General features: G+C 39.4%; 1 protein-coding gene across 3 annotated transcripts; it reads left to right on the forward strand.

The window, feature by feature from the left end:
* Positions 1 to 1327: 1327 nt before the first annotated feature.
* LOC147887714 (putative LRR receptor-like serine/threonine-protein kinase At1g67720) lies at positions 1328 to 7883 on the forward strand. 3 transcript variants are annotated; one of them, XR_015543162.1, is made up of 15 exons: positions 1328 to 1567; positions 2319 to 2916; positions 2996 to 3492; positions 3664 to 3799; positions 3892 to 3963; positions 4069 to 4137; positions 4331 to 4402; positions 4513 to 4584; positions 5602 to 5831; positions 5979 to 6190; positions 6352 to 6475; positions 6614 to 6682; positions 6814 to 7026; positions 7124 to 7250; positions 7483 to 7618. XR_015543162.1 is itself a non-coding variant. In XM_087393926.1 (15 exons), the coding sequence occupies exons 1-14, from the start codon at positions 1486 to 1488 to the stop codon at positions 7326 to 7328; spliced, it is 2625 nt and encodes an 874-aa protein (XP_087250052.1). In that variant the 5' UTR covers positions 1328 to 1485; the 3' UTR covers positions 7329 to 7341; positions 7483 to 7617. The 3 variants fall into 3 exon arrangements, 2 of the variants coding, with proteins under 2 accessions (XP_087250052.1, XP_087250051.1); XM_087393926.1 differs by having other exon boundaries at positions 6814 to 7000; positions 7124 to 7341; positions 7483 to 7617; XM_087393925.1 differs by having other exon boundaries at positions 1329 to 1567; positions 6814 to 7000; positions 7483 to 7883.
* The last annotated feature ends 4911 nt before the right edge of the window (positions 7884 to 12794 follow it).

Consider the following 12794-nt stretch of genomic DNA (forward strand, 5'->3'; position numbering starts at 1 on the left):
CCATGGTCCAGGATGGGAGAAAAAGTGGCTACTCCCATTCTAAATCCATCCTAGACCATTTGGTCTACTCCTATCCTAAACCCATGCTAGCCCCATCCATGTGCTAAGGCCCTAAGATATGACAATTTACTTTTATTACGTTTGTCTCATGGCAAAGAGAAAAATGCATGCATGTGTTGGAAGTTTCCATGGATTTTCAATAAACATGTAAACTTATTAGTTTTTGCATTTAAAGCTCATTTAAAGAGATCCAATGTGGTTATAAAAATGATAAAGAGAATAAAACAAAAACAAGCTCAATCATTAGAAAATATTATCTACATCAACTCACTTTAAAGTAGCCATAAGGTAACCCATACTTGTAACCCTTGAGACTCTTTAAATTAGCTCAAGATTAATTGTAACATTGGGACAATAAGAAGAGTAATACTCTTTATTAGGAGCCATTGTTTAAGAACTAACATCTCGCTCACAATCATTAAGTCTCTCCCTTACTTGATAGCTCTCAAAATTTAGTTTATTCTCTTATATATTCAGGTTCATGTTATTCTTCCACCTTCAACAATAACTTAAAATTTCCTTTTTGTTTTTAAGAGGGCAAAACTAAAACTGAAGTTGTGTGAAATTGAACCACACATGTAGAAAAGCTCAACTTTTGTCATTTTGTGCTTGTAAAAAGCCAAAGTGTGAAAATTCACGAGTATCAATGCCAATAATAGTAACAATGTCAACATCAATATATTGTCATGTGACCATGCTATGTGTAATGTTATGTATTGTTTGCTCATTCATTGTCCTACATAATTTGGCTATTCATTGTCCGTTCATAACAATGTCAAGTGCATCCACTTTCCAAGACTACGACAATTGAATAAATCTCTATCTTTGCGTCTGTCTTACGGCATGAGAGAGAGAGAGAGAGAGAGAGAGAGAGACTGATTGACTGACTTTGGAAGGATATTTTGGAATGTGTGGCCATGCTATTTCCAAGACTAAGACAATTGAATAAAGCTCTATCTTTGCGTCTGTCTTACGGCATGAGAGAGAGAGAGAGAGAGAGAGAGACTGATTGACTGACTTTGGAAGGATATTTTGGAATGTGTGGCCATGCTATTTCCAAGACTAAGACAATTGAATAAATCTCTATCTTGCGTCTGTCTTACGGCATGAGAGAGAGAGAGAGAGAGAGAGAGAGACTGATTGACTGACTGACTGACTTTGGAAGGATATTTTGGAATGTGTGGCCATGCTGTTTCTAATATCTATTTATCTTTTGACTATATTTCTATACTCTTTTTGTTTTGATATGAAAATGCGAAATAATTCTGTATGGCATTTATGGAAAGGTTTCTGATATAAGGAATAGAGCGTTCTTTGGGAATAGTCATATTTGAGCGTCTAAATGATTGTGTGGGAGGCTTTAGGTTGTATGTAATTTTGCGCGCCTAGCTGATTCTGTGGGAGGCTTTAGGAATAGTGTGAGGGATGAAGCTCTGCATTGTGCTTGTTTTTTTGGGCTTCCAGTTTGCCCATGTTCTCTTACATTTGGCCATGGCTCAACGCACAGGTGATAATATTATATTCTCCTAAAAGCATGTGCTTATCTTTTCATGTTAGCGAGCTTCGCATTTTTATGTGTTTTGAGATGACATTAGTATGCCCACCCTCTCGACTGCGCTCTAGCAGGCAATAAAATTGTATCTTGTTATCTCAGACAGCTTCAATCCCATGTTTGCTGTTGGTTTCCTATTCTTGTTGGGCCCAAATATCATGCTGAATGTGTTGAAATGCATCTAAATGTTGAAAAGCAAGCACAGGAAGTTTAGAGATTATCCGAGAGTTCATCACAGTCATATTGCGATAGTGGCCAGATGATTATGATTAATGTGGTGTGGTGTATTGAGATGACATTAGTATGCCCGTCCTCTCTATTGCGCCATGGTTGATAATCGAGTAGCAGGTAACAAAATTCTCTAGTGTTATCTGAGACAGCTTCAATACCTGCCATCTTTGCTATTGGTTTCCCATTCTTGTAGTGTGTTAAAATGCACCCAAATTATGTTCTGTTCAGCTGTTGTTAGCTTGTCATGTTACACACCTTCCCATTCTTGTGTGTCATGAGATGAGGAAACAAAATTCTCTCGTGTCATCTGAGACGCCTTCAATCCCATCGTTGCCGTTTGTTTCCAATCCTTGTGTGCTGAAATGCAATGGCAAGCACTACAAGTTAAAGTTTATCACAAGCATGGGAGTTAAGTTTATCACAGACCTGGAGCGATAATGACCACATGATTATGATCGATTTGTGGTTCATGCAGGCTTCCAGAGCCTGGATTGCGGTTCCACCAATGTAATTAGTTACAAAGATACAGACTCTGATATCATTTGGACGCCAGACTCCAACAATAATATGAACCCCGGTGGCACCTCCCTCACTGTCTCACCACCCTCAAATCCATCATATTATTCTACAACCAAACGATTCACAACCATCCGCTATTTCGATACCACAGCAAACACGAAGTTTTGCTACGTTTTGCCCAACACCATCCCCAGCAAATTCTATCTCGTCCGTGCTTCCTTCTGGCTTGGACAAACCGACCCTCCTTACCGCACCATTAGTACCTCGCAGCTCCAATTCAAGCTCATCATCAATGCCGATGTATGGCAAGATGTTTCGATACATTTGCCCCAGTGCGATCCCTTGGCGCTCGAGATTTACGTGCAAGCCATCAGCACAAGTATGGCCGTTTGCCTTTCCGCAAAACAAACTGGAGTAAGCGACCCGCCCTTCATTTCTGCCTTAGAATTGCGACCCCTTAACGACAATATGGAGTTCCGTAACTACACCCAATATGCTTTACGAACGAAGCATAGGCTGCACTACGAAGCTCAGTCGAGTGATTTGCCTGTAAGGTATGGTTTGGAGGGTGATTTCGAGGGAATCTAGGCACTCACGCCAAAGCTCCTCACCTCGTACCCTGGATGGTGGCAGGTATGCTAATGATTCGCTGGACCGCGTTTGGATCTCCACGCCTGGAACTGATCTTTCCTATGTATCTACAAACCGGACCATTAATAACGATATCAACGATCTGCCGCCCATTCCAGTGCTCCAAACGGCCATCGTCGGAACTTATATGGGACGGGGTATTGATATGTACCCATGGCAAACAGGTATTCACTTGTATTTCTGCGCCCTCTACTTCGCAGAGATCGACCCTAACGTGAACAGGTCAGGCCAGAGAGTTTTCAACATCCTCGTGAATGGATATCAGATTATATCTGACTTAGACATTTTTAAAGAGACGGATTCGCGGAACAATAGTGGTTACGAGTGGGTCTTTTCACATAATTCTACGGCATCACTGGACTGGCTGAATATAACCTTGTCGCCGACTCTGAATTCCATGTACCCTCCTTCCATCTCCGCTATGGAAATGTTTGAAAGTTTCGACAATCCGATGTCGAACGGCACATTCTATCCCGATGGTGAGTACTTCCGGTCTGTACCACCACCTAATCAATTAGACGTCCGAATATTTCCATCCCGTGCAATTGGATCTCTTTTCTTGAGCTTCGCTTTTATATTGCAAATTGCACTCAAAAAGTAACCAGATCTCTTCATTGCATCGGTGAAATGACATTTTCCTCATGACGCAGTCGTATCAATCAACAGCATAAGTGCCACTCTATACAACCTCAACAATTATACGGGTGATCCATGTCTTCCCTCCGGTTATGGATATCCCTGGGTGACTTGTAGTCTAAACACCCCCATTCCGCGAGTCACTAACATGTGAGTGTCAAATCATTTGTCTCGATCGTTATATATACATATACATATTGATGTTTGGAACGACCTGCATTGTGTAAACGTCTTCCTTACAGATCTTTATCGAATCGAGCGTTGGTGCGCGAGATACCTACAAGCTTCAATAATCTTACTGCGCTTATCGCAATGTAAGGTCACGCTTGCTCAAGGTTTTGCGATGTTTTTGGTAAGCCTGCCCATACCATTTGCTCCCTTTCGTAATCTTTCGCTGATCTGCCACTTTGCGTTCTCAGTTTGCTGGATTGGAACAACTTTGAGGGGCAAATCCCAGATCTGAGCTCGCTCACAAATCTTCAAGTATTGTATGTCTTCTCTTTCGAAGCCTCCTCAAGTTTCTCGTCTCTTTTCAAAAGTCGTACAACGTAAGATTCTCGAAATTATTGTTTGGTGCCTTGATAAAGAGACGCAACCGTCACATTTCATGTGTTTAATGAAATAATAGTCACTATTTTTTCTCCAAGTACACATACTTTGTGTGAATTGGAACTCCTACAGGAATCTTGGCAACAATAACTTGAGTGGAGCCATTCCAGACTTCTTGTCCAAGTTGCCGAATTTGCAGTACTTGTAAGTATGTTCTCGGAATTGCGCAGTGTTGTGATATGAACAATAATGCCTTTGGGTAAAGGTTTCTTTCCTCACTATAAGAAACTAGAGTTGGTTTCCTTTGTCTAAAGGTACCTACAAAACAACAATCTTAGTGGACCGATACCTGCGTCATTATTGAAGCGATCATTCACTCAATTTAAGTAAGCACCCTCTCTTTATTTTTTTTGTGCACAAGTTGCACTTGGGTAGCTGTATTCAATGAATGTTTTATGAATCACACCAATCAATAGTTACTCATAAACGAATTAGGATGTCATGTGACAAACTTATTATATGACATGTGCACGGCCTTAGAGTACTTGGGATTAATTAATCAATATGCGCCAAACTACCCTTAACAAATATAGTTCTAATACTTAGGCATCCTAACCTAGATACAACTTGTCTTGTTGTAGAGAAGATCTACCAATTAGCAAACCAACTAAAGTTCATACTTCATGAACCTTCAAACAAGTTCAACTAATTGTGTAATGTCTAACTTCTCAATTTCCAGCTGCTAGTCTCTTTCTATCATCCAACAAAAGAAATTGCGCTCCCAGACATTAGCATCTAATGACCATATCTCTTGATATAGTTTGATGGATGCAATAAATGCCTTGCTAGCAAGAATCATTTTTTTCATTTAGAGCTCGTTGAAATTACTTTACAAGAATTTATCACAAAGGTATCATTTACCTTCCTCATTTGCCATTTTCAGCCACTAGTAGCTTTAGATGGCCGGTTACTTGAAAGATGCCTTTACTTTGCCATCACAATCTAGTCCCTATGCCTCCTTGATAAGAAGTGGGTATCCCATTAGCCTAATTTTGGATGCTAATCATGATGCTCCTTCACAAAATCGTAATAAATAGCTTCATATCAACATTTCTAACATGTGAGTTTGAGTGGTATTGTGCCCTAGCAAATCCGTTCACCCAATTTGATCTCTTTCGTTGGCAACTTCAACAAAAGTATGGTGTTAATCTATAAAAATCAAGGACTTGCATGAATAGTTTGATTCATATCACATAAATTCTCTATTATCATTTTCTAATGATTTTAAGTAAGGGGTTAGCGTTTGTTTAGAAACATAGATTAGACATTTTTACCATCTACACATTTGCTGGTTTTGTTTACCTCCTACTTTAACAACATATTGGCGGTCTTGCATCTCTTAGCTATTCAGGAAATGCTTTCTTATGTACGACAAGCAACAACACGTGTTATGATGGTTCCCAAAGGCAAAACTCCAAGAATACCACTTTAATTATTGGCCTAGTTGTTCTTGCGGCATTTATTTTTCTTGTGTTATTGGGGATCATTATGTCGATAGCTTATCGAAGGAGAAGGCACAAGCAAAATAAACAATTGGCAACTCCTAGCACATACAACATTCCAAAAAAACATGGTGCGTATGGTTTTTTCTATGTTCGCACACAAGATACTTCCAATGTATACTCAATGGAATAAAACTTCGGGCACGCGTAGTGGGCTATCAATGTTGTTTCTCCATTCCCCACTTATTTCTACCCATTGCTTGCTCCACATATAAAAGTCATCCGGCATACAGAATTGGTCAAGGCTTCAAATTTAGTGAGTGACTTCAGCTACCAAGAAATTCAAGCTGCTACAAATAACTTTCAGTTTGAGCTTGGTGAGGGTAGTTTTGGACATGTGTATGAAGGAAAGCTTGCCAATGGTTATCATGTCGCTATCAAAGTGTTGAAGGGAGATTCCCAAGAAGGAGCTCGACAATTTTTTAATGAAGTAATTTCTACTACTTTCTTTCTTGCAATTTGAATGTCTAACCTGCTATTCACATTTTTTCACATAAAGCATCGTTGGATCTAATATTCAAATGAGTCAAGCCTTCAATTCTTTTTTCTTGTTTGCAATATTGACTTTTACTATATATCTTTGCCTTGAAGGTTAGTCTTCTATCACGAGTTCATCATAAGAACCTTGTCAAATTATTGGGCTACTGTACCGATCAAAAACTAATGCTCGTATATGAATACATGTCAAATGGATCCTTAGAAGATCTCCTATATGGTAATATAGCAATGTGCTTACTTAGGTTGATATATAAGAGCTGCACACCCCATGTTAACTTTTTAATGATATTGGTCAAGGGAAATTAGATGGATAATTTAGAAATGCCTAATAGTGACAAAATGAAAATCTGTGAAGGTCAAATTGCATCAATCGAGCCATTTACGTGGAGAGCAAGGCTAAGAGTTCTATTAGATGCTGCTCAAGGTGAGAATTCGTTACTCAACCGACTAGCAATGATGCTACATGAAATCTTTCATTCAACCTCCAAAATATTATGTTTGTAGAATAGCTAGTAAGCGTGGATGGTTATCATTTCAATTTGGTGACATTTGTAGGTCTCGAATATCTACACTACGGCTGCAACCCGAAAATCATTCACAGGGACGTCAAAAGCAGCAACATCCTATTGAATGACAAAATGGAAGGGAAAGTTTCAGATTTTGGAATATCCAGACCTACGTCTGAAAATAGTGGCGACTTCACCATGCATGTGATGGGCACTCCGGGCTACTTGGATCCAGAGTATAATTGTAGCAAATTGTTTTTACGTGTCTCTTCATATATTCTCTTCATTGCAAAACTCCACAATTTCGGTTCCTCTAATGTTTTTATAATCTTACAGATTGTTTGACCGCGACGATGCAGGTATTCATCAACCTTGAATTTGACTGAAAAGGCCGATGTCTACAGTTTCGGAGTGCTGATGTTTGAGGTTATTTGCGGACGGCCTCCATTCATCCCAAATACTTCACATTTACATATTGTGCAGTGGGTAATACCCATGTTACTGCGCACCTTTTTAAACAATTTTGAGGTTACTGTACAAAGCTCTTGTAAGCAAGGGCTATAGCAGTAGAACAAAGGTTCTCTTTGTTGACCTCTCTAGCCTACCAATAGATTGCGTACAATTACTAATACCGTACAGGATAGTGATAATTTTGACTCAATCCTTGATGACAAAATTAAGCTTAACTAAAGAGTGCTGCACTTTTTGAACTTGGCAGGTGCGACGTTCAATTGAGCGAGGACTTGTTCAAGACATCGTTGACACGGAAATCCAAGAAGGCTATAATGTGTCTTCGTTGTGGAAGGTTGTGGAGACTGCAATGATGTGTGTAGAACATGAGAGTAGAAGGAGGCCAACGATGAGTGAGGTGTCTCTCGAACTTAAAGAGGCTAATCGTATAGAGATTGAGAGTTCAAGAGTCTCTTCATCGGCAGAAAATTTCCCTTTAGCCTTTTCTCTCACAGATGTGAACGTTAGATAAAGTCAATATATTCATGTGAGAGATCGGATTGTCATAATTTGGAACAATATAATTTGGACATAATTTATGCTTTTCAATGAAAATTCATTTGGAACACTCCAATGTAATTTGGGACGACTTATCAATGAAAAATTTATTGCAGCTATGGCATTCATTTCTTGCCTTGCCTTTGCAACTTATAGCAGGCGTTTTGCTTATTTGTAAAGACTTTTCATTTCCACCTGTACCTTTTCAAGGTTGAGCGTAAAGGTATTTGCACTTCTTCCATAAATGTGGATAGTTGCATAGTTACAAGTTGTTGATTCCTAAAGTCAAGAGAACCACTAGTATATATCACAATGTGAAAACTTTAGTTGATAATACACACTCTCTTTTTTGCAAAAAGGAGACTCCTATTGAGTATGAAAGGACCTCTGAGTGCAAAGCTCAGTGGAGAAGTACATCATGCACAACATGGGAAAATAAATCCAAATCAAAATCAAGCTCTTGCAACAAAGCGAGAAAATAACCAAGGTTGAGGCTCATAGTGTCACCTCAACCTTGTGGGGGCTTCCAAGAAGAATGGGGAGTCGCTCCATCCCCTCAAGAAAACATTCCTTCTAGTAGAGGCTGCTCATAAAGACCATAGCATAGCCCCACATGGTTACCAAAGTGTACCCTGTCCATCTAGATCTAGTCGATCTCCATTACAAGTTTTTAATTTATAAAGTGATGAGACCCACTAGTATCATAATGCAAGTTGATTACATATGATATATCCCCTCTCTAGTTTCATCTCCACATATGATATATTCCCTCTCTATATTCATCCACATCCCCTCTCCCTTTATTTATCCCTCTTTATCCCCTATTCAGTCCAAACCTATCCATATCCCCTTCCCTATCCTATCATTACCTTTCCATCTTCATCTATCCCCATCTCTCTGTTTCCCCCTCCCTATATTTGGCCCTCTTTCCCCTAGATCTCCTCTCTATCCCCTACATTTAGTCTATTCTCTCTATCCCTGTCCACCCCTATATATTTAAGCACACAATCTTCTATCCAATCCTCTATATTCTACCCTCTATACTCAACCCCCTATCCTCTCTTTCCTATGCATTCAACCCTCTCTCTCATATCCCCTATCCCTACCTCGTATGTAATCATCTCTTTCCCCTATTCAACCCATGTCTGCTATTCCCAAGTCTTCTATCTCCTCTCTATGGATGTCCTATGTACCCCATATTCCTATCCCTATACCTATCCCCTATCCCATACATTAAGCCCAATCTCCATGCTCTATATTCACCCCTATCCCCTATCTCCTTTCCATTCCCTCCCTCTATCTCCATTCTTCTCTATCTCCTATCCTCTATTTAGCACTCTCTATCCCCTATCCAACCATCTATACCCTATTCCCTCTATATTTAGCACTCCATCCCTAGGCAGACTCCCCTTTCCCAACTCCTCTACCCTATTCAATCACCTCTAACCTCTATCCATCCCTCTATCTACTATTACCTATTAGTTTGACCCTTTATTCCCTATTCCTTATATATCCTACCCTCTATCGCATATCCCCATTCCCAACTTTCCCCATCCCCTATCTACTACTCAGCCCTCGCTATCACTTATCTATCCCTCTATCCCCTATCCTCATTGTATTTAGCCCCACCTCTGTCCCTCTATCACCTATCCTATCTTCTCCCATATCCCTTGTTAACCTATATCCAACTTTCTCTATCCCCTATTCAACCCCCTATTCCCTCCCTTATCTATCTTTATCCCCTATTTAGCTCATACCCCCATCCATGTGATTTTTTTACTATGGTTTTTTAAACAAGAGAATGTCCTTTTTGTTTTAAAAACATATGGGAACATTCAAAATGCATTAAACATGTTTTTCTAACCGGTAAATGTGTACCAATTGATCAAGAATACATGGTACAGTATCACCTGACACAGTGTGGTATAAATAGAATACATTGCACGGTGTATAGATATACCACATGGTGTCAAAAGACCGTGCTGTAAAACAAAGCATCCTATGGTGTAATTGGAGCATTACCGTGCAGTGTATAGGGATATTGCGCGAGATGCGTCTGACAAAGGCATGCGCATCGGGTGGCACAATCTTATTTGTCTAAATATACTACGCTATGTTTTATGACACTACGCAGTATGTCCAAGCGATATCTATAAAAGGGGGAGATCTTGCCATTTTCCCAAGTTTTTGTCCAACTCCCATTTGATGCCTTCCCCACCTACTTTCTAGGTCATTGTTTGCTTGGGTCTAGCCATTTTTGGTGAGGTTCAGGGAATTTTTTGTATATAGGTATCTTGCATGACCCATAGCTTATGCATTGCTCAATGAAATTCGACAAACTTTGTCTTCAAGTTGTAGTACACATTCCAAACTTTACCAAAAAATTATGGAATAAGGATTTGTAACAAGACCAGTAAAGCATTAAAAGTGCTATGTTGCATGTGAAGCATGCATCCTAAGACTATAGGATGTAGCAATTTATTCAAAAACATCAAAATTTTATTCTATACACACATGCAACCAAGTAATCATTCAAAAGAACACTATCCGAGCTTCTAGGACACACCTAAATGAGAACATTAGGCATGCTTTAATGGTCCTCCAATGTTGTGCTAAAGTAATGCACACCATTGAGGGCACACCATTGGAATCCAAACTAGTTACTACTGCCTGGTGGTCTTAAAACATTGATAGTTGTTGATATTGGTATCTAGATTCACCCTAAGATGGAAGAAGTTGAGAATGTGCAATTTGTGGATGTCCAAAGATCTTTTAATAAGTCCAACACTATTTACAATTTTGAATTGTTTTTTTTCCCATGCACTTGCTCGCTATATGGCTCATAAGCATGCCAAAGGTCATTGCATTTCATAATACATGGCATCAAACCTAATAGTGTGTCTTTTGACCTATTTGTGTTTTGAAGCATTTCAGGCCACATTGTACTTGTTTGGGATATCCAATCTACTGACCTGTATCATCGGAGGGGGGAAACCCAGTAGGGCTGAAAATTTTGCTACTCCTACGAATTTCTAATTTTCATATCTCTCGCCCATTGAATCTTGGAATATTAAGTACTTGCAACTTGCCCCCACCCTGCAAACGCCTTCCAACTCGCACACACCTTGATGTGACCTTGCGCAGACTTTGGTTTGGCATGGTCTTCTTTCTAGTAAGTTGTCTTCTATTGTTTGTGTGCCTCACAAGCTAGCTTCTCTCGGTCTATTCTGGACTAATGATGGCCATGGCGTCAATGGCAACATGCAACTCGCCATGGATTGCAAGAGAAGTAGATAGAGGTTGTGAGGCAGGAAAGCTAAAAAGCCTTATCAAGGCACAAGGAACAGATTGCGGGTTGAGGAAAGCAATGACACGGTATAGAAATGGCAACGAAAGACACTTTTGCAACATTTGTGAAGGGAGAAACAATGAGAAGAAAGAAGACTCCTTGCAGAGCAACAGCAAGAAGTAGTTGCAGATGCACACATTCGACCATTTCCATCAAAACGAAGAACATGAGCTATGGTGTCACGATTGGTGGGAGCATTTGAGGTAGCAACATCAAGCCATTCAGGTGAATACTAGTCTCAATTCTTCATAAGCTTTAGCCTACACCCTAAAGTTCATAGAGTAATAACCCTACCAACACCTCGGGAGATGCACGGCCAAGAGGCGATGCTCTCTAACATGAGAAATGGCCTATAGAAAGTGAAAGGGGTGCACAACTTAGATCAACTAGCTATAAAGAGGGCGACATTAGCTATGTTGGTGTTCCCTAAAACAGAGGAGAAACTGCTTGGGCACACAATATCGAAGATATTGTCAATCAAAAGGACCAACGTGGCTCCGGCAACGGTTGAACATAGAGCAGAAGCAATGCACAATCATCCCGATCCGAAAAGTCTGTGGGCTTTAACAGAATGCAAGAAAAGGACAGCCTAAGTGTGGAAGTCATTGCTAGAGTAGCGATGTTTTGGCACAAAAATACAAGAGTTTCTCCAAATAGAAAGAACATCTATAAAAAGCAAACGGGACACAAGGTGTTTGAGGAGCACATTATACACATGCTTAATATAACACAGGTCAGTGGTGCCTAAACGAATCCGATGGTTATTTGTGATTGAGCTTTGGAATAGTTTACTTCTTTCATTTCTTAAACCAGTCTTGGACTAAATGTGATTATCCTAAACCAGCTCGATAGTTGGAAAATCATGCAACCATAGGTTGGTTCAACTCAAACACTAGCTATTTGATTGTCTTGAACCAGCGTGGTTCAACAGACATTAGTTGTTGACCAGCCCGGTGGCATGGTTGAGCAAAAATTAATAGCTGTAATATATTTCACAGCAGAAAAGCAATATATTATTATTCTAGTAAACCAGCCCGATGGTTGGAACATCATGCAACCGTGAGGGCTACTTCAACTCAATCACCACTTATGTGATTGATATGAACCAACTGGTTGAACAGACATTAGTTGTTCTAAGACCGGACCAGTGGTGTGGGTGAGCAAAAAATAACAACAATATATTTTGTAATAGAAAAATAATATATTGTTACTTTACTAAACCAACCCAATGGTTGGAACATCATGCAACCATGACTGCTTTAGCTCAATCACAAGTTATGTGATTGTATTAAACCACCGTGGTTGAGCAAACATTAATTGTCAATGGTTTCGGTGGTTGAAATTACTTTGTTTCTTAGTACTTAAATTAGTTAAATTTAATTACTTGCTATTCAGGTCATATACCACTCAATTTCTAGACCGGGATGGCTTGGAGTTAATGTGATTGTCCTAAACCAACCCGGTGCTGGTTCAAGACAAACAACAGTTATTACTGATTAAAATTGTGATTAAAAATGTGAAATTAAAAAATAAAAGCAATATATTATTATTTTCTAATTGTGAAATGTTATTTTCTAATTGTGAAATTTAGAAATGAAAAGAAATATACTTGTTATTGTCTAATATGTGAAGTTGAGACCATTAGGTTGAACCAGTCTATGGTTAAAATTGTG

Source organism: Dipteris shenzhenensis, chromosome 22, assembly GCF_047967505.1.
Source record: "Dipteris shenzhenensis isolate YYH24624 ecotype China chromosome 22, Dip_SZ_1.0, whole genome shotgun sequence".
Taxonomy (NCBI): Eukaryota; Viridiplantae; Streptophyta; class Polypodiopsida; order Gleicheniales; family Dipteridaceae; genus Dipteris; species Dipteris shenzhenensis.

Bases quoted from the DNA above. Each gene is read 5' to 3' on its own strand.
- LOC147887714 (XM_087393925.1), top strand. From the start codon at position 1,486: ATGAAGCTCTGCATTGTGCTTGTTTTTTTGGGCTTCCAGTTTGCCCAT. The intron at 3,800-3,891 runs GTGAGTGTCAAA...TCTTCCTTACAG, and splicing joins ATTCCGCGAGTCACTAACAT to ATCTTTATCGAATCGAGCGT. The intron at 7,001-7,123 runs GTATAATTGTAG...GCGACGATGCAG, and splicing joins CCGGGCTACTTGGATCCAGA to GTATTCATCAACCTTGAATT.